Raw genomic sequence first — 22,509 nt, 5'->3', positions numbered from 1 at the left:
GCTCGACTTGCAAAGCATTAAGGGGCATGTTTAGAAGACCGTTAATGTCGAGTGTATGAGTGTATGTACGATCAAACTTTTTATCACTTTGCCATCTATTAGATTGAGGTAATTAAAGTAATGGCCGCAAGGACGATGAACATGAAATCAGGCAAAGCTCTCCGTCTAATGAAACGTCAACAGCAGCGTGGCCTACGGTCAAGTCGTGTGCGGTGAAAGTAATATACGGTCCGCATCGAATAAAAAAAAAAAGCGGGCATACGTACGCTTGCTTCTCCAGAGGCTGCGTGGGGTCCACCCTCTCCCCCACCATGGTGAGGCCCTCCTGGGGCATTCGGAACTTCACCCCCCCGCCCACCAGAGGGCTGGAGCGGGGCCCTGGAGGACGCAAGCGCTCGGCGGGCGGCGACGAGCGATCCCATTCGGGCCCGTCGAACTGCACTGTCGACGCAGAGACAGAAAAAAGATTTTTTAGTAACCGCGGTGAGTCATTTTCTAAGAATTTCATCGATAACGGTGAAGACATACCCCGTGGGATTACTTTTTTTTTTTTTTTATTAATTTGACAGATTGGTTGAATGAGTAGCTAGGCTCATTGACATACTTGTATTGCAGAGTTTGAAAGGGCAACGCGTGTACAGTCAAGTGTGTGACTCACATGGTTGCAATGTTGAAATATTTTTTACTGTTACGTATTTTTGTCCGGGCCACCACCGTTTCGACTGAACAAAGTTGCGGCAAAGTTGAAGTCATTATCATCGCTTCTGATTTTTTTTCCCCCGTACAAGTTGGAGACATCCTGTTGTTCCGATTCCATTTGCATTGGACTGCCATGAAATGAGCGTATTTATCTCTTGCTTGTATTTTCCATTATGGCATAAAATTTTTAAAATCATCAAGAACTTTCTGGAAATAGGACATCGAGCATGGCTCACCATGGGAGATATTGATACATATAAAACTAGGGCGATATAAATTAAAAAAAATACTGAATTAGAAAGAAAAGGGTTATTATTCGTTTTTTGGGGGGGGGGTTTTGATGCAAAAGAATGTAAGATAGCACAAATCTTTCTACAATATGGTAAAATATTGGGGCCACGCCAAAGAGAATTCACTGAATTATATTAGGAGAAGAAAATGGGGGAGCAAAATCTTACAAGAATAAAGCACTTTTTAAGAAAAAGGTTGTATTCCTGAGAAAAAAAATGTAAATAATTAAATGTATTTTTTTTTTTAAAGTACAAATATTACATCCGCTACTTGGTTTTTATTTCTCTATTTCTTTGGGAATAAAATCAGAAATGTTCAAGGAAAAAAGTAATCAAACGAGAATAAAGTATTTATTCAAGAAAAAGCACAATAACTATGGGAACATTGCATTTTTCTCGATTATTTTGTTGTCTCAAAATAATCTGACAGGCTAATATGCTAGTAACTGGGCAATCCGAGGCTAAATGTTTAGCAGGTGGAAAGCAACAGAGCAGATGGAATCAAAGAGGTCGTGGTGACTGCAGCTGTTTGACTTTATGGGGGAGGGGCGGCGGTGACGGAGCAAATGTGGGAAAGATGGCGGGTCGTGTTAAGGGCGAGAGGTCACCTTGCTCTTTAGCGGAGGCCTCCTCCTCGCCCCTCTGACCCACCGGGACAGGCCAGGACAGCTTTGACAACTCATTTCTAATAGACGAACAAGGGTTGATTCGGGGGGGGGGGGGGGGGGTGTTCAGGTGATAGAAACGAGAGCGACAGAGTGAGAAAAGCGCAGATGGCTTGAACAAAAAGCAGATACGCTATGTGAGAGAGGCGGCGATGACAAAGCGTTGAGAGTCAAACCGAGTGCAAGATTTTAATGAGAAGAAGCGAATGGAAGTGAGATGTGGCGGCAGGAGGTCCTCTTGTTACGTGATGGAAGTGGAAAAGGACGACAATTGGTGAAAAGGGACAAAATGCCACAAACGAGGACGCTGGCCGCTAAATCGTATCGCGGCGTATACCGGACGGCTGTTTGTGAGCAGCATTTGGGGATGATCAGAGCAATGGGATCAACATTCCCTCTAGCCTGCGCACGTGAGAAATTGAGCACTTCACTCACCCTCTCAGTGCACACGGCGACGCAGTTCAATCTACAAACAGGACACCACACCATTGCCGCCGCTCCGTCTACAAGTCCAAACATGGGCGTAGTTTTCGAGCCCCTCTAATGAGGCACTTTTGTGCGTTTCAGGCGTCAGGTGACTAGAAATGCTTGAACATACTTGGCAAATATATTCCTTGTGGTGAATATAAGCATCAAAGGCAGAAAAGGCGTTAATAGGTTTTATGATGAGGGGTGTCATTAATTGCGATCGATTAATCACAGTCAGAGTTAAAGCGTTAATTTTTTTTTTTTAATCGCATTAATCTAATTTTTAATCTCTAACTTTACTGTTTCTGTTTGATGATGAGATCCATTTTGATGCATGGGGCTTGTGCTTTGAGTTGTAAAAAACATGTTGTAATGTAAAAAACAACATTTTTAAGTGAGATTAAATAATAGATTAATTAGATCAATTAATTACAAATCCTAATTAATTAATCCCTCCATTTTTTTTTAATCTAGTGACAGCCCTATTTATGATATTGACTTGGAAGAATTAATTCCATTCCTCTTCACTGCTAGAGAATAATTCGAAATCCGAACCGATTAATTTTATTGAAGCTTAGAAGTTTCACCGGACGTACAGTATCTCAGAGCCCATATTTCAGTTGCCTGAGGGCTGGCGTGAGCTGTATATAACAGATCCTCCGGACAAAGCCATTCATCATGGGAGGGAAAGGAGATAATTTCAGAGACACACCATAAGAGGCTGCATTGTTCACCGTTAGCGGACGCTGAGAAATTGTGGCCGCAACATCAACCAGGACAAAATTGAGGCTTCATGTGTGCCATGTGGTGGAGTAATTGAAGGGTGTGCGGGCTGGGAAAATGCTTCATGCACTGTCCTACCTACGGAAGAGGGCGAGGGGGGGGGGGGGGGGGGGGGGGGGTTACAGGGTGCAGACTGCACAGTGAGGCAGAGCTGAAAATAGCTCATTATCTACCATGGCAGGCAATAATCTGTCGTCTCTGTAGTCTGACACGAGCGCACATTATCCGATTTGGATTTGCCCGTTCTGTGCGATACTCCGGCTAAAAAGATTACAAAACAAATACAAGGAAAGGAGATGTCTTAATGAGCTGACAAATCTCAAGACCCCCACCAGCCACCCGTCTTCCCGCCAGGCCCGCCGCCGCTTCAAAGGCTATTTGCATGGGCGTTCCGAGAGGGACCTGGCTGTCCAAACATGCCTCCTTCCCCTCCCTGGTTAATTATTGAGCAGGCAGACACACTCCGCCACTTTCTCCGGGCTCTCTTGTGAATTATTGATGCGTGGCGCGGTACAATGGCCCCATCTGGAGCCGGCCGCGCCGCCCGCCACCGAAGCCAGGACCAAAGTGAGACTCAGATGCACACCTGACATCGGTCGGCGCGCTTGATCTGAGTCACAAAATGGCACCAAGTGGAAGTGAGTCGACCCAAAAGACCGATTTGCTCAAATTTGGAGTGATTTGGGTCTTCCAGAATGGCGAATGCTATGCTAATGTGCTATGAGCAAGCTAGTGGCATTCAAGAGCTAGATCAAAAATTGTGCCTTTGCACAGCTAATAACGCTCAGTTTTGAATCAAGCTTGAGAAGTATTGTTTATTATTGCTTGGACAATAGTCAATTTTAGGACAATCTTTTTTTTTTTTTTTTTGGTGGCTTCCCTAATTCAAAGCCCGTCCTTGCTGACATGCACTGCTTACACTAACATGGAAAAGAGGAATTGGTTTACAAAATCAAACGCATTGGTAACTTTGTGACTTTTCCAGCCGCTCTATAGACTATCTTTCAAAAAGGTGACGAGTGAAAAAAAATCTCAAATCAGATTTATGAAGAAGAACTTTTTTTTTTTTTTTTAAATTGAGATTTTAATTTAAATCGTCTGATTCTTTTTTTTTCATATAAAATAAGACAAAGATAATGTCATTCAAACAACCCCCTGATTTAAAATGAAGTTAAAAAACTACTAAAGGACATAGGATTATAAAACATTCAAATCTTTATTGTTATAAGCAGTAACGCAGTAACGGGGCCAAAAAAAAGTTATTTTATTCATATATATATATATATATATATATATATATATATATATATATATATATATATATATATATATACACACACATCAGTATATATATATATATATATATATATATATATATATTTCTTTTTTTTTTTTTTTTTTTTGCTTAAATCGGTTATCGTAATTTCATTCTGCCAAATATCACACCATAGTATTAAAAGCTCTCTATACAATGCTGTGTGCTTGTACAACCCCAATAATAAAAGTACTCTGACAGAAATACCTCAATCAAAACCTATGTCTCTCTCTTTTTCTTTTTTTTCTTTTTTTTTCTATTACCTTCTGCCCTGTGAACGTAAGGGAGGTGATGCGTGATTAAACTGTAGGCTAAATCTCTAAGCTCCAGAAAACAAGAACAGGTTCATACCAGGTTTGAACCTGTCGCAAATGTATGTCACCATTTTTTTCTCTTGATCTTAACTTTTAATATGAAATATGCCTGTTTAAATCAGGTGAGAAATAATAGTACTGAATAAAAAAAAAACAAAAAAAAAAACAATATCACCAGTCTTTATAGAAGCCGTTTATGTGTGAAATGCCAGCTTATCTGTTTGCTCTGACAACAGTTCAACATGCTGACAAAGCGTCATGATAAGACAACAGACACGCACGCTGGCAGAGAACATCTGGCTGCCATTGACAACTCCAACCCGACGATGCGCCACGCCACACCAAGCTGCGTGTGCTCGGCTTTGTCTTCCGACACAACACAAAGACTTTGACGGGACAAAGACTTGCAGACAAAAGCGGCGCGCTCGCTTAAGCGCAAACAGCCTCGTCGATTGTACGCCGACGTCCCCTCAATTCCACCTCGCAATCTAGCTCAATTTATGAACAATTCTGCCATTTGTCCCAATCCAACACAAGACCGGGGCCTCCACTTCCTCATAATTGCAGGGTGGGGAGAGAAGGGCAAATGGAACATGTTGCGTCATGATGAGTGACAGGTAACTTTTCAAGCGCACCTGCTGTTTTTTTGCATGCTCAAAAGAAAGGAGGGGGCACACAAAGACAGCTTCATTTGGTTCATTAATGAAGACATCTGTTTTTTGGGGGTTTTTTTTTTGGAAGGGGCTGGCATGCACGCGCTCATAAAGACCCTCTACTGGGCACATGTAGCCCACCCCCCATAAAGACAAGCTAATTAACGCCTTATGTCAGCGCAGAAAAGGGACATTCACTCAAGTTTATAGCACATTGGTCACAGCTAATCAATTCCCGGGTATGTTTTGAGTGGATTTCCATTTGAATTGATGCCTCGGGCTCAACATTTCCAATCACAGACACACAATTTTTTTTTCTGGAGAACATAACACAAAACAGCCGCTGCTCCTCCGCACCGAGGGGAGCCAGATCAGGTGGCTCGGGCATCGGGTTAGGGTGCTTCCCAGACGCCTCCCTAGCGAGGTGTTGCGGGCATGGCCTGCAGGAGGATGCGGGGATGACGTAAGACACGCTGGGAAGATTTTGTCTCTCAGCCGGCCAGGGAATGACTCGGGATCCAAACTGAAGAGCTGGATGAAGTGGCTCGGGAAGAGTGCTCAAGATATGCCGAGAAACTAGACCTGTGTCATTTGTTAGCTTGGGCTTTTTTCTAGTCATTCGGAAGAGAAAAAAAAAAAACTCATGTGGCGTAACAACCTGGGCAAAACTGTTTTTTTTCCAGAGGATAGTTTCAACAGAAAAAGCGAATAGGTGAATTTATGAACAGGAAACTGAATCGGCAGCGGTTCACTGTTGCTATGTATCACAGAGTCGAAAATGAAATCAAAAGGTTAACAGAAAAGTAGCAATTTGTATTTTCAGGGGTTTCAAAGCGGTGACATACACGCCAGGGTCTTCCTGTGCATTTTTTTTCGAAATCAAATCCTCTGTCAGCCATTTATTTTTTGGGTAATGTTGTCAGATTAAATTATATGAAAGTGTTTTGGGATCATATCTTAGGATATATTTGTGGTTAAAGCTATTATTATTATTATAATATAGAGGCTAGGGCTGTTCGATTTTGCCTAAAAAGAAAATCCCGATTATTTTCTCTCAAACCCGATTTTACGATTACGATTTCTTTGTAAAATAAAAAATAATGAAAAATGAAGCATTTTGAATGTCATTTATTTAAACTTCATTTTTCTTTATTTGAACTCAAAATGCCAGTCAATTTAAGTTCAATGAAGGGGATCGGCTGGCTAAAATGCTGCCTCCTACCAGCCCGCCCAGAGCAGGGATGATTCCGAATGGTTCAGTTCTATTCCGGGCAATTTCCAAGTTTCACTCGTGGGCTCCTAGCTCACCATCGACCTGGCCAATTCCGTCAGTTGAGCATATGCTCCACTTCACTTCCTCACTCACTCGGCAGTCGGCTCAGATAGTACCGCAGCAAACAATCCCCCCACATGTGTCACTTTCTCCTCGGCCGGCGGACAATCGCTGACCGAGGAAGTAACCAGCGGAAAACAGAGATCTTAATGCGAAGAGAAGAGTAACAGAAAGTACAAATACGAAGAGAATGTACAAACAGAACACAATACAGAAAGTACAAATGGGCTACACTTAGATACACCAAATATAACAAAATCGAACGATTTGAACGTTTTTAACATTGTTTTATAAAGGAAATTTGGTTACGGTTCAAAATCGCTTAATCGAGCAGCCCTAATAGAGCCAATTCTAAAAACAATCAAAAAAAAATGGGAGTTGTGTCTGCTGTAGTATTGACAAATTTTTGCTAGCCTAAATATAATAGTATCGTTTTTGCTAGAATTTTTGCTAACCGTAACCCGCACGGGTAGCAATAGTCCCCTATATTTTCCTCGTCTAGTTTACTTCAACGACTCACCCGTCTATCTTAAAGCCAAGGAATCACAAAGGACATGCCTTTCCATTAATGTCGGGCTAAGGTCACGGCCGGGGAGAAGTGAAAGCGGCGAGTGATGGGGGAGAACGAGGAAATGTGACAAAGAGAAGTCCTTCGGCGCCGCCACTAAATTGATGAAGAGGCTGTTCCCTGATGATGGCCGCCGGGCCTTCAGAGAGCAGCGCACTGCAAATCTCATCTTCTGTTGTTCTTTCTTTGTCTGTGTGTTTGTTTCCATGCGCACCGCCACACAAAACATGGCCGGGCTCCAAAAGACGCATACACACACACACACACACACACCCACAAGAAATCGTACATCCAGACAGCGCTAACACACGCACAGAAACGAGTCAGCGCACACACACACACACACACACACACACACACACATGCGGACCATCTGTCAAGGTAGCACAGTGGTACCCCGACTTACGAGTGACCTGACCGACACGTTTTCGAGATGCAGGCCATCTTGAGTTGTGAGGGAAATATTGGAGTTACGAGCAATAAAATAAGAGTTACTGCTTCGAGCTAGCTTCATGCTAACACACAACGCAAAACACCAAAAGATGGACGACTTGCGCTCCTCCCTGAGAAAGAGCAAAGGCGTTTAACGGTAGGTTAGCCCTGGGCTCTCGAGTTCCAGCAACCAAAATGTTCCCACAACGTTGCGCACATCGAATTATCCAATATGTCCTGAAATTAAGCTACAGGGCTTCAACCCTTACACGTATGACCCCGATTCTTCTTCCTAAAACAAGCAGATGTTGCAAAAACCGCAGATGTTTTCTGTCTCTGTGTGTTCGGCTCTTATTACTTTTGCAGCTTTGAACCGAGCTACGGTGAACTGATTTCTATTGCGGATACTACACTCGGGTACTACATGCTTGTCGGGAAGGCTGAAGGCAGTGTTTAGTCATTTTCTCTAGAGGCATGTTCGGGGGGTGGGGGGGGGGGAGCGGGGACAACAACATTATGGAAAACTAGCATCCCATGTGATGCCAATTTAGAGTTACCCCCATGTTGCTCTTATCTAAACAACATAACAGAAAACTGCTTTAAATCAACAGAGGAGAGAAATTTGCCTGGCAGGAACAATGAATTAAAACACAAGAAAAAAAAAGCCAAATTTGACCTCAAAACGGAAGTAATGCAGGTCTTCTAACTAACATTTATACTAAACACTCAGCTTGTTGACAGTTACTTGGAACAGAGCGTACAAAATTAACCTTGGCCAACACAAATGTTGCTTAACCATGCCTTAAGAGAAATACATTATCTGGTCACATGTAGCAGCCAGCTCTGGTCCAATCTCCATGACAACATAATACTGTAGAACATCTGAACTTGAATGCAACTTAAGTCACATTATTCATTTGCCTTCCACATAATCGGCATTTCCAGTCAATTGTGGGGGGGGCTCCCTCATTGTCTTCTCACTCTACAGGGACTCACATAGCCATCGTGTGTACGGACCCGCTCAAAGCCTGTGGAACAGGATTATAAAAATGGAGGAAAACCACATTCATCTGTTCATTAGGTGTGGCCATGAGAGGGCTAATGAGATGGCGCCTTTCATTAACTCGCTGATTGGTGCCGAGCAGCTGCAGGGTCCGTCTCCCACTGCCGGGTTGTGTGTTGATGTCGGTGAATTAATGGATGCTGTAAATTGAGCTGGAGAAGGGAGGCTAGCGGCAGCTTTTGAAAAGATTGAAGCTAAAAAGCCAGCGAGGCTGAGAGAGGCCCGTCACGCTCACTATATTATTTCTTTTTTTTTTTTACTCACTTTATTTTCTAGTTAATGCAGAGGGAAGCGTATTCCCGTATTGTTTATATCCGCTACAGCGCATAACTGAAATGCCTTACACAAGGCTACACTTAAAGCGGAAGTCAACCCCCCAAAATCTTTACAATAATATGTTCTATGCACCCCCACTAGTTGAAACAAAGCATTCTGGTTAATATTGTGTTTCTGGAATATGACTTAAGCAAAACAAAACAAAAAAATCCCCTCGTTATTCGCCATCTCAGGGGGCGGCCATTTTGTCAACAACTATGATGTTATTTTCAGTCGACAGAAAGCGGCTGAGATGGCTAACAGGTGGATTTTGCTGCTTAACTCATTTCCCACAAATGAAATATTAATCAGAAGGCTGTGTTTAGACTATTGGAAATACATTGAACATATTATTGTCAAAAAAATTGTGTGGTTGTCTCCCACTTTAATTAACTGCCAGACATTTTCAGACATTCTTTAACCTTAACATTTGAAAAAAAAAAATAGAAATAAATCCCTGGTATTGAATGGCCGGACTGTGGAAAGACGTATAAAAACGTTTTTGGCAGTGAATGAGTTAAGTGAAAATATGCATCGAGGTGGGTTGGAAAAACACGCAGTAATGTCAAATATGTGTGAAAATATTGTGTTAAAATATCAGTGCCGCGCTAAGTGTTTACATTCCAGTGAAACTGACGCCATGCGCAAGAAAGGTTATGAACAAAAATTTGTGAAAATAAAACCCATTTTCGTCGCCATCGCAAGGCAAAACGTCATTATTCTATATTTAGCGATTATACTGTTGATTTGCAGTTTCACTTCACCTCACCAACGCTAACCGTAACTGCAACGTGTGCTGCGGCGCCATTATTCCGCACCTTCTGGTCTGCTACGTAGTGACAATAATCAAACGCAAGCGCAGTTCAGCTGTGAAAACCGCGGGCAGGAGCGCTCGCAAGCACGCTCCCTCCCACACAACACCGGCATCAACAGCCAACGCACTCATTTGCGCCAACATGCGCACTACTTGTACGCCCTCCGATTAAAATGCCGGCTGATAATCAGAGCTGCCTGAGTACAGGGCGTACGCTGCCTTGTGTGAAAGCGTTGACGAGGCCAGGGAAGACCACGGTGACCCCCACCTGCACCTGCAGCCACCCACCCACACACATCTGCACCCCCTTCACTTCCCACAGCAGGTTATCCGAGGGAATGTGTCACATCTGCTGGGAAGGAGGGCAATGGCGACAGCCTTGTCAGCACGGCGCGCGAGAAAGACAGCGCGCTCATGCGTTAGGATGACTGATGGAGGCAGCCGCCGCGGCTCCGATTTCCCTCCGCACCTCAGCACAGCCCCCCCGGCTGTTATCCGCCTCTTCACACACTCCTTTTTACCTAACCTTGCCTGCGCATATCTCGCTGCCCTTTTCCTTCACACCTCTCCTCCGCCCGCTCCATCCTTTTCCCGCCTCTTCCTTTGCCATCCGCCAGCCGTTTTCCCCCGCGCACGCAGAATAGCTCCGTAGCCGGATTAAGGGCTCGGATGGAAAATAGGCTTTGTTTGTTTAGAGTCGCGCGCGTTGGTGTGTGACAAAAAAGCAACATGCCGGCGCGCAATGCAAAGGACGCTAAGTGGCAACGACAGGAGGTCAAAAGCACGGCAGCGGAGCAAGCATTTTCCCTGCGCTGGGCTGTGCGCTGCGTGTGATGTGAAGGAGGCGCGCGGCCATTTTTAATTTGCTGCCACGTTCTCGCATTTAGCGTCGCGCCGAGAGTGGAATTATCAGAAACGTCAAAACCGCAAACGGTGACATGGTGACCTCTCGTTTTGTTTGGTCCATCAACTTCTTTTGTTAGTTTGATTTTTTTTTTCCCTGAAAAAATGAGATGCTCGTGCTGGCTTGCTCGAAAACAAATGATGATTGAAAAAGAAAAAAAAAAAAAAAAAGAAAAATTATTTATATCTGGTGTACATATCTCATAAAAGATTTGAGACGTGTTACGGTAGATGGGGAGTGGAACAATTCAAGGGTAAAACGATTTAGAAATGTAACTACTCGATTCGGTTTGTCAAATCGAAACCAATTTTCCGATTCAAATCGGCTTTTGCTACACCCCTAATATATCGTCGTTGTCCTGTGAGAAACACTTATCTCCATTTTTTTTTTTTTTTCTTATTTTTACATGAATGGTGTTTCCGCGTTACGGGCATCGCATTAATGTGTAAATTTTAAAATAAAAGTTTTCAAAATTGGAGATGCGTGGACAGAGACTATATGCGGCCATGGTAATTGGCTTCTTGACAACTGCAGTCGGGTTCAGCCATGTCGATTGGTGTATGGCGAGCCTAAGATGTGAGGAGCGACGTGTGATGTCGGCGAGTATCTTGGCGTGAGCTGTGGCCAACAGCAGATGCTGCATGAGTGCGCTTATAGTTTCTGTGTTCTGTATTCGGACAATAAATGGCTAAAAAGCGCATCAGTGACTCTCTTTTCCAATAAGCGAAGCATGGCAGTCAAAAAGTACACTGTAAAAACAGATTAACTCATTCACTGCCATTGACGAATTTATTTGTCTTTTCACAGTCCAGCCATTCAATCCCAGGAATTTATTTATATATTTTTTTCACATTTTTTTTCCAAACATTAGGGTAAAAGAGGGTCTGAAAATGTCTAGCAGTGAATGTTAAAAAAAAAAAAAAAATGCTCAAAGAAAAAAAAAAATCGTCAATATAACGGCGGCGCAACGATGAATATAGCTTGATAACCCCATATTTTTAAATAGGTCATTGTTTCTATTTTTTCCTTCTGGCAAAGTGATTTTAGCACCAACGGTGCCGCAGTTGCTCTCGCTGCGACTCGCATTAAAACTGGCTCGGTCATGCACATGTAGACATGTAATTAGGTGAGGGGTGGGAGGCTCTCACACACACTCAGCGTAGCGGGAACGCAGGCGAGCGCCAACGAGGCACGGTTGATTTATTATCCCATCACCTTGACCTTGCTGACTTGAAAGATGCGGCTCAATTAAGCCGGCTTGGCCTCTCGCGGCGAGCACTGATCTACTCGGACGGACTGGATTCCGCTTTCGCATTCCGACAAAATGGTCATAAATGACAACAAATTCAATTAGAAATGAACGTTATGCTTAAATGTCCACATTTCATGGCAGAACATCGACCCGAAGGTCGCTGTGACTTTCGGACTTTGTGTGTAAAGAGAGGGAAATCAATATTCACTCAGAGTTGTTGAAAGGGAATAAAGGAAGACGGATGTGTCATTTGAGAGGGCTGAGACGGTGAGGGTCACACTGGTCTCCAGTTCTTGCATCAAGCATTTGTAGTCGCTACGTGGTGAAGACAGAAAATTCGCTTTACAAGACAAGGACAATTAGAAAAGAATTTGCCCGTGTGGTATAACAGACTTTTCTCCAAACACCCCCCGCCCCCGGCAGCGTTCAGCCATTGAAAAGTGCTCATTATGAAAGTTGGCTTTACTGCTCACACAAAACAATCTCTAATTTCCAATTCTATGGAACATTCCCATGATGAAAACGATTTGGAGATCGTTACGCTTGAGTCGCTATTGAGTTGTTGTTTTGATTCTTCGGGATGATGGATGATTGTCTTTTATAGGAGCATCGCAACTACGGGTGGACATTGCAACACATTTCTTCCGTTGATTAACCGAGACATTGGCTACATTTAAATGGACGCATTTATTTGGGTTATATGCCTAATCGGAATAAAACTGCTTCATGTACACACCTCGTTCGGAATTTTCGGACCCGATCAAGTCCATTCTGATCACAAGTTCAGGGGCCCGAATCATTTGTAATTCCTTCGAGTTGCAGTTTCTGTGTTTTGCTTTTCCTGTGTTAGGTTTAACTCATTCACTGCCATTGACGAATGTATTCGTCTTTTCACAGTTGCAGCCATTCAATCCCAGGAAATGATTACTATTTTTTTCAGTTTTTTTTTCAAACGTTAGGGTAGAAGAGGGTCGGAAAATGCCTGGCAGTGAATGAGTTAACATTCCAGAATCGTACCTGCAAAAGCTTTGGAGATGTGATCTTTCTTCCATTCCCAGGGTTGGTCATACTCGTCCGCCGGCCTCTCGTCGTCTTGCGGCAGCCTGCTGCCCTCCTTGCACTCCTCCTGAGCGTCTCCAAATGTGAAGCCCGGACGTTGCCCTCGCCCGTCTTCGTAAGGGGTGTCGTAGAGCTGCAACCCGCCCCGTGACCGTCCTCCTGCCGGGCCGCGCTGCAGTTCTATCAAAGCAGACACACACAAAAAAAAAATTTAAAAAACGACTCAAGTCGGCGCGTGCTGAAGATCACAGCCGCAATAATATTCACACCGGCATTGTTTGGTACCCAGGGCGCCTGTTGAGCGCTGACATGACTAGAATTAAAAGAAATTCTGTTTGCGCAGCTTGCGGCGGGGCTCAGAATCTCATATCGCGGCTTAACAAGGCTTTGGGGCTCCGATTCCGAGTAGCATAAAAGCAGACGGGCCCGCCCCTTCCACTCGTCAGCGAGAACCCCCTGCAGCCACCGAGCGCCGCTCACAACGGCGCCCTTGTTCCCCCGTGAAAAATTCTCATCACTTTCTCAGTAGGTCCCTACTGAGGAATATTTCTTGGAGTCAAATATGGCCTCGGGATAAAATGGATTATTGACGCAAGCGGGGGAAGTTAATCAGATTCCTGCATCTCATCAACAGGAGCCAGGAAAAGGAAGCACTAATGGCGCTTTTTATCTGATGACCTCAAAAATGGACTCTCTTAAGAACAGGTGGCAGGAAAAAATTGGAAAAAGTGTCGGCATCTATTGTGCAAAAAAAAAAAAAAAAATGGATGAAACAGAACCGTTTGATGGTGAAAGGCGGTGGGAAACTTCAACCTTCACATCACACCAAGACGCGACCATCGGGCTGGCTGTTAGTCACCATGGCGACCAAATGGAGGCCCTGGGGAAAGGCCCCGAGGCTGTGAAGAAGAAGGAAAATGGAGGGAGAGCAGAGGAGCAAGGCAATAACAGAAGGGTAAGAGGAGGAGGAGGAGGACGAGGAGCGCCGAAAGCGGGGGAGGGGTGAGGGAGGGGAGATTGTTGAGCACGCATGTGGGGGATCTGTCAGCGTTTGATGTTAAGTCACGGCGACAGAAGCGCGGCGGCGCCGAAAGCTGCTCTATACCTGCGCCGGGAACCCGAGGTGTCAGCGAGGCCGCCGGGAGACGGCGAAGATGAAGGCGGAGGGATGAAAACGGCCTTAGCGGGAATAAAATGAGAAATTCATTGGAAGCGTGATGGAGGGAAACACAAGCAGCGCAGCGGGGGGGGGGGGGAGAGAAAATGTTCATCTGACGGAAAGGTGAGCGAGGCTGAGGACCGAGGGAGGCCGAGACATAAAGAGGCATGTAAGAACAATTCAAGAATTAAGACCGAAAGAATTGGAATGCCGGTCCCATTTGCCTCTGTTGGCGTCTGAGAAGCACACACAGGTTTGAAAACACGTATCGGGACACCTGGCCGACCACGATGCCGTGGCACATTCGTGTGTATCTTTCGTCATCCACCTATGCCGGTAACTTGTAGTGACGGGTGGAAAGATTAAATGCTCTTTCCACGAGATCATCATTTGAGTGTGTACCAAATATAGTTTTTGTGGCATTGTTGTGTCGTGTTAGCGTGCTAATAGGAAGGTAGTTTTTAAAAGAGAAGTCAATCCAAACATATTTTTTTCAACAATATGTTCTATGCAAGTCAACTAGTTGAAACAAAGCATTCTGATGAATATTGCGTTTGTGGAATAAGAGTTAATCCACCCGTTTTTGGCCATCTCAGGGGGCGGCCATTTTGTCATCTATGTCGACTGAAAATGAATTCACAACTACTCAGTGAATGACCAATCACGGCTGACCTGTTTTCTGAAGCTGATGATCTGGTGATTGGTCGTTACCTGAGCCCTGAGTAGTTGTGATGTCATTTTCAGTTGACAGAAGTGACAAAATGGCCGCCCCTGAGATGGCTAAAAACGGGTGCATTTTGCTGCTTAACTCATATGGACCACAAACGCAATATTCATCAGAATGCCGTGTTTCAACTAGTGGGCCTGCTGGGAACATATTCTTGAAAAAAATATGTTTGGGTTGATTTCCCTCCTTAATGTCAAGGAAGTGACACATCTCGACAAAACATCTTTGCGTGTCGGGGAGGACTCATTTTCAACTCTTCAATCACAAATAATGTCATAGATTTGGCATTATTGAAAAAACGCACGCTTTTACCTCTGTTGACATATTAAGTACAATTAGAAAAAACAACAGCGAATAACTACCAATCCCACGTGTCGCGTTGGAACACTATTAAAAGAAACCATCTTCCTTCTTTGCGCACATAGTCTGACCTCACATCTCAGTGACAGTCCGACAAAAGCTGTCAAAAAAAAAAAAACAGACAAAAGCTCACACATCAAGGCTGAGACAATCCTTGTCCGTCCACCCAATCAATCGCCTTTGCGATTCTCATCTCGCGCCATTGTCTCTATCCAGCTGCCGCAAGGAAAGATTACGACCCATCGGCAGAACCAAAGACGTGTACGTTCATTCAATACCCGAGATTGTCAGCGAATTCAACCACCAAAGAGTCGCATCGCAGAGCGGGCAAGACAATAATTTGCTAATAGACAGATTACCCAGACAGCCAGACACCCCTTAGGGGCCGAGGAGAGCCCTCAAGATGAAGCCAGATAGACCAACAAGGAAAGGAGGAGGAGGAGGAGGAGGGCGGAAGCTTTTTTACACTAAATGATTGGGACAGGGCAGGGAAGGGATGCTGGGAAGAGGAAGACAGAGATGTTACAGGCGGAGAAACAAACGGAAAACGGTTGATGCGAGTGAGCTGATGCGGGAAGAAACCACAAGGGAGGAGGGAAGGCCGGCGGTGGAATACTCCAAAGGGACGCAGAGCGATGCGTGGACTGAAAAGGAAATCGCGATGCACAACAGCATTCATTGCCTTGAGGAAAAAAAAAAAAAAAATCTTGAATGGCAATTTGCGTTTATTATTTTACAAATGTAAACAGCAGCATATAAAAAAAAAAAAACAGTATGAATATTATCCTGAAACATTAGTTCACGGTTACAGACGACATAGAACCTGAATTATAACAATTATTTTGGAAAACTACTGACGACATGACGATATGATGTACATTTCTGTTGAAAAGTCACTGCTGTGTGATTTTAGCTGTGTCGTTTTTGGACTAGTTCTCATGCATTCGTCCATTTTCTATAGTGTTTGTTCTCATTAGCCTATTAGCTTACTTCAAGTTGTTTTCATTTTACATGTGTGGCTGGATTGGTAGTAATTAGTTTAGCTTGGAAAAAAAAAACAGAATAGAGGATGGTAATTACCGCTCGATTTTTAAAAAAATTAAAATAGTGCTTCTCTTGCACTGACACGTTATTTTTTACATCTTTGATTGAAACAGTAAATAATAATAAATTCTGCCTGTGTGAAAGACACATGTCTAAACTCTTTCATTCTTTTTTGGAATTATCTTTCAGTCTGCTACCGGGGCTGAGATATGAATCATTTTGAAAGTGTTGAATTTCTGTGAGAACTAATTATTCCTGTGAGGCCCATTACGAAATGATCCATGGCCCTACGGTTGGGGACCCCTAATGTACAATATCTACCATAGAAGTGATAAAGAGTCCCATATGACTTACGTGAGTGGTCGCGCCTCTCACCTGTTATGACTCGCTGGGCTTCATAAGGTTCCATGTAGCCATTGTTTTCTGAGGGGACCGGTCGTACATCCGCTTCTGGTCGATGGTCCGAGCGGACGTCAAAGGGGTCCGAATAATCCGTGTCCCCCGCCAGTGGAGCAGACGGTACTGCCTAAAAAGAAAAAGAACATCCCAAACACACTTAGTCATAAGCATAAATTAAATGACTTGGATACAATCAATAAATAAAATTTTTTTTAAAAGCTACAAACAGAGCGAGTTAGGACAGTGATCCCAACTCAACTGTCTTCCACTGCCATCACACATCAAATGATTTCAGCATACACTGCAAACCTTTTGTGGATTTTTTTTGTTTGATTTGAGGCGAATTGATCAATGTGCTCCCATGGGAATTTAGTACAAAAAAAAAAAAATACAAATTAAAATCAGAAGTCAACCCAAACTTATTTTTTAGGAATATGAAACAAGGCCATGTGATTGATATGAAATATGAGTTCATCAGCAAAATCCACCCGTTTTTAGCCATCTCCGGGGTCGGCCATTTTGTCACTTCTGTCCAGTGAAAATGACATCACAGTTGCTCAGGGCTCAGATAACAACCAATCACGGCTGAACTGTTTTCTGAAGCTGAGCTATGATTGGTCGTTACCTGAGGGTGTGTGATGTCATTTTCAGTCGACAGAAGTGACAAAATGGCCGACCCCGGAGATGGCTAAAAACGAGTTGATTTTGTTGTTTAACTCATATTCCACAAACACAATATTAATCAGAATGCTGTGCTTCAACTAGAGGGCCTGCATAGAACATATTCTTTATAAAAAAACTTTAATAAATAAACAATTTTCAAGCAATGTTACACTTCAGGAGCACGGTGCATATGAAGTAACTAATAAGTAAAAAAAAAAAGGCTAAATACAGTATAAAATATCTTTTGTTTATGAATGCTACCAGACAAAGAACTGCAACCGCATCCCCGCTGAATTGCTTGCATGCAAAGTAGATGCCGGTTTGTTGTTTTTATGCTAATATTGTGACACTCACTTGCAACACCATTTAGAGTGTCACAAGGGGCGGCAAATGTTATATTTAGCAGCAACGCGAATGCGCTCCTGGTTCAAAACCTGAACGATATCCTGTGCCGCGGCTGCCACAAGAAAGACAGAACAAGACTGCGAGACCGCAGACGAAAGTGTTTGTCATGTTTTTGGGGCTCCGACAACAGAACGAATGCATTCATGGAGCATCTTCTAATGCAGGAGAGGGACCAGCGGGTCCGCTGGCTCACTGACAGCTACAGAGGTAGCCATATGGCCACACACACACAAACGTGCAATCCTTCAAACACCAGCACTCGTTGGCAAAACGCTTGGCTGTGCCTGTCTGACAATTCCCATCTTAACGCACGCAAAGCCTAAAAATAAAACCCCCGCCCGCATTGATTGCGCCGTCTATCGATGTACAGGAATCTGCTGTGTTAATTAGAGTGCCGATTTTCCCACAGATCCTGGGAAATTAATGAGGGGAACAAGCTATCGAATGAAATTCGCACTGCTCATCGACTTCTTGAGGTAAAAACTTTGAGGGAGTTTACTTTTTACACACGGTTGAACCTTTTCATAGGGATCGAGCCCTGTTGCGAAAACAAACTTTAAAAAAAAAAAACACAAAAGTGAGCAACTGACACTTTCCTCGATTTTTTTTAAATAATTTAAACGTTAAGTATGCCACAAACTATCATCTCTGGCATTGCCCTTGAAAATAAACGTCTTACAGATGATTGTGTTTTCTCTCGTAACATCCTCCACTAACAACCCAGGCTAAACTTAGCTCCTCCCCGACATACAAAGCTAGTCTCAGTCAAGATGCATCAGCAACACCGATGTACTACTTGCCTATCATGCAGGGCTTTGGCACCATTTTAACACAACTAGGTGTTTCAGAAAGAGACTAAAAAAATGCTAATAGGTAAACGTTCAGCATTCAACAGTCATTCATCCAAAAAAATAATTGTGATCATAAAAATGCGGAGGGAAAAAAACAATACGTTTTTTTTTTTTTTTTTTTTTTTTATAATTGTTCAGCTCTACCACTGCAACGGTGACTTTTCCCATTGGCAGAACATCAAAATAGAAACACGGTCCTCGACATATCCCAATCCACACTACAGTCCCCCAACACGTGCTCGTGTGGGGTTCTCTCAGCTTGCAAACCCAAACCCGATTCATTATTTATGTCAGGTTTAAACTCATGGGACTGGCGACCACCTTTAATTCAACGCGCTGCTCAAGCCATCAATTATTATCTCATCCCACGCTGGTAGATACTCTGTGCGGCGCACGCGGCCACAATTTATGCAAACATATTTGTGACACACATTTGCCCACCGAGTACAATCAATAAAACTGTCACGCTGATAATAAATGGGGCAAGAGTGAATTGGGAGAGTGCTTGCGCCCCCTTCGCTCCTCCCTCTCGTTCATATCCTCCCCCAAGCTTCATTCGTCGTCACCTGCGGCACAGGTGACACATTCAAGGCCCGTGGGCCACATTCGTGCCTCCATTTTCATTTTATGAAACTTTACCGCAATTCGGACTCAACTTCTCTTCACAACTCACTATCCCTGCTGTCCTCGTTTGCATTGGCCCCACCCCCCCAACTCATCCATCCAATCACATTCAGCCTGCGTTAGCAGAAGCCTTTTTAGCTGTATGTGAGGATGGACTTGCATATATTGCAAGTAATCGTGCTACCGGTCTCATTTTAATTAAAATATTTACACACGCTTGAGGCACAACCGTCCACTTGTTTATTTCAGTGAGGCATCCGTGTCGTCAATGCCCAAATACGTGATTGATTGCCGATTGGTAATCGACTTCAAGCTTTAATCATCACTGCGCAGCGGTCGGTTCGACCCCTCTTCAAAACCTATCGTTAAAAATTTGAAAAATAAGGCCCAAATATCGTCAGCCTCTTAAAATAATAGCCCAAGTCATTATTATTATTTTTTTTTTTGCATTAAACATCTCAGGATGCTGCCCACCTCTGGTAAAATCGTCTGCACCCTTAGTTAAACAGATCATTCAATTTTACTCCTGAAATGAAATTATTAATACGTGGTTCAGTTTTTCGTGTTTTCTGAAAAAACTGAAAAAAAATGGCGCGAGGCATTATTTTAAGAGGGTGACGATAGGCAATGTGATGGGGGTGATTATTAATGCTCCCACATGGAACATGTTTTAAATGTTTTTCAAATCTGCTCCTATTTACATGAAAGATGAGCCGTTTTTATCTGTCAACTGTACCAAACGTGAGCCAACTTAAAACCCAGGTATGTCGAAACGGTCATATTTGGCGTGCCATGACACACCCGACAATTATACATCTATGGCCTTTCACCATTCTAACAAAACCCCCCCAAGGGTAACCAAAACTACAACGTGGCCCGTTTGACAACTTTAACCTACAGAGACATGCTTACGGGTTCTTGCTGGTCATCTAAAGAAATGGCACTGAGCAGGATCTTGCTGCGCCCCAAGTCCTGGGAGTCCACTTTGATGAGTCTGTGTTTGGGGGATTTCACATCCGTGCTGGAGGACTTCATAGGCGAGCCGTACACGGGGGTGGCGGGCTCCGAAGTCCCCGATTCGGCCCTGGGCCTGTTTTCCGAATCCTCGTATGGATCTTCGAAGTCCAGTTCCCTCTGGAGGCGGTAGGCTTTTAGGATCTCGCTCTCGGTGTAGTCCGGCGTGGGAGGCTGCGGGGGTACCTTCCTGCTGCCAAAACTCAAGTAGTCTTTGAGCCACTTGGCCATCGCGGCTCTGCTTCCAAGCTTGGCGTGGTGCTTAAGACTGAACGGGGCAAATAAAGACACAAAGGTTATGACATTTTTATGTTTTTTTTTTTTTATGAGCTTATTTTTTATCAGAAATAGGTGTGCTATTTCTGTCCCTCAAGGTAGAAACTACACCAATTCAATCCGATACATTAATATCCCATCTGGGCGCCACGGGATAGAGAGCAATGGGTTCTTAATAGCTTGTGTGTCCCAATTCCTTGAGATGACGTTCAAATTGTATCAACTTATTTGACATCTAAAAATGCGCCAAAAATAGTGATGTCATTCAAAAGTGTCTCACCTGAGCTGACCTTATTATCGGAGCCTCATTGTTTTGTTGAACAAGTATCAAACAAAATGCCATTTGCTATACATTAAGGTGCAATCAGAGACAAGATTGTTTTCCACCAAATCAGATTTACGATTTGAATTCCCCGACCTCCCTCATCAGTTTATACAAAGCAAAAGTGACAATAACATTCAAATAAAATATGTTTTTTTCCCCTTGCTTTATCTGTCCTGATATCAGACAACAGCATTTTTTCCCCCACCGTTCATAATCAACTACCACAGAAACAATAGCAATAAATAGTTGTCTGTGAAAATAAGTGCTGCCTGTCAAAACGTGGACCAAAACACAACCCTTAAAAAAAAACAACGTAAAATGAAATATCAAACTACATGTCACAGCTGGTATGCATCTTTTGTTCGGCTTTCACGCTCTTATCACATGTAATACAAGTTAGGCAAGGCCACCACTGCAAAATATTTGCGGCTTGGAAGCACATAGTCAAAAGTTTCAATTAATCACGGCAAATGCTTTGAATTACAGAAGCTGCTACAGTCAATCAATAAACTTACCCGATAAAACCACCTAACGAATAAGGTGTTCCCACTTAAAGTACTTTTACTGAGGGAATCAAAGAAATACTGCTGACTTCAAAAGGAATGTGGCTCGACTGAATGCCGTCAAAAGGACACCGGGCTAAACTCGAACAGCTGGGCAGAGACACTCCTTTTGTTTTAGGCAACAACATATCTTCCAGGTGAACTTTGCCCGCAGGGCTGCGATCACAGTTGTAATATTTACATGCTAATCAGACAACCTCCCCCCCCCACCCCAAAAAAAAAAAATAGCATTAAAATGTATAAATAACAAAGACAGCCAAGATGAATGGATTGCGATCTGGCAAGTTAAACCAACAGGTCTGAGTTTGTGGTGGAAGCAAGCTAAAAGTAAGCACTTGGGAGTTTCAACTTTCAACGCTAACAACAGCGATACAAACATTAGCTTGACAACAACAACAACAACAAAAAAAAGCAAAGCACATGGACTCACCGGCCAATGTGCGTTGTTGGTTGTTCAGCCCCTCAGCCACTTTGCACGCTTCATTCCGTCTTCCCTCGTGTCCACCCACGAAACAACTTCCACGCTTTTTGATTCAAAAGAGAGGGGGGAAAAAAAATCCCAAAACAATAATCCGGGGTGGAAGCAGAGGGGTGGCGATAAATCCAGCGGTGATCCTACGAGGGGCGAAGGCAAAGGTCCAAGTGAGTGGGAGCGAGTGCGTGGAGCTCGCAGATAAAGAGAAAGAGAGAGAAAGTCAAAGCGTTTAAAAGGGAGGTGCTTCACTCCGTCCTATTAACTGCGTCCGCCTTCCACGCGCACTGGAGCGTTCATTCATTTAAATATCTGCAAACATGGAGAGTTTCCTCTAAAAATATCACGCAGGGGTGGGGGGGGGGTCGTGGACACGCGGTGGAGTAAACAGAGGGGAAATCAGCTCGCACGAACACGCTGCGTGGATGTGCATTATTTATCCCCATGACATCACTGGAGGTCTTTTTTCCTCAGCTCATAAAAAATTGGCCGCTGATTCAAATCTGAATCATCTTCACTTGCCAACACAAAATGCTTTTGTTTGAGTTGACCACTTGCACAAGCTAAGGAAACAGAATATACAAGATCAATTTAAAGCAGCACTGGGCAAGAATTCGGCCTTAATAAAAAATAAAAAAAAATTCACAACTCTTTTGATGAAACATTGACTTACAAGTAGTTGAATGGGACTTTTGTCATG

General features: G+C 43.6%; 1 protein-coding gene across 3 annotated transcripts in view; it reads right to left on the bottom strand.

Moving 5' to 3' along the window:
* Positions 1-22,140, bottom strand: part of shdb (Src homology 2 domain containing transforming protein D, b) — a 28,164-nt gene extending 6,024 nt beyond the window's left edge. The window contains exons 1-5 of one of the 3 annotated variants that reach the window (XM_086046744.1): positions 21,768-22,140; positions 20,072-20,441; positions 16,593-16,743; positions 12,886-13,107; positions 267-441 (exon numbers count right to left, since the gene is read on the bottom strand). In XM_086046744.1, the coding sequence (XP_085902870.1) occupies positions 267-441; positions 12,886-13,107; positions 16,593-16,743; positions 20,072-20,404 (881 nt within the window). In that variant the 5' untranslated portion in view covers positions 20,405-20,441; positions 21,768-22,140. Of the gene's footprint in view, positions 1-266; positions 442-12,885; positions 13,108-16,592; positions 16,744-20,071; positions 20,442-21,289; positions 21,442-21,767 lie in introns of those variants that run through there. The other 2 variants (XM_086046742.1, XM_086046743.1) reach the window with 2 other exon arrangements.
* Positions 22,141-22,509: the final 369 nt, after the last annotated feature.

This window comes from Filicampus tigris, chromosome 12 (genome assembly GCF_054856515.1).
Source record: "Filicampus tigris isolate MCC_2025a chromosome 12, RoL_Ftig_1.0, whole genome shotgun sequence".
Lineage (NCBI taxonomy): Eukaryota > Metazoa > Chordata > Actinopteri > Syngnathiformes > Syngnathidae > Filicampus > Filicampus tigris.
This window is presented reverse-complemented; position numbering and strand designations above follow the sequence as displayed.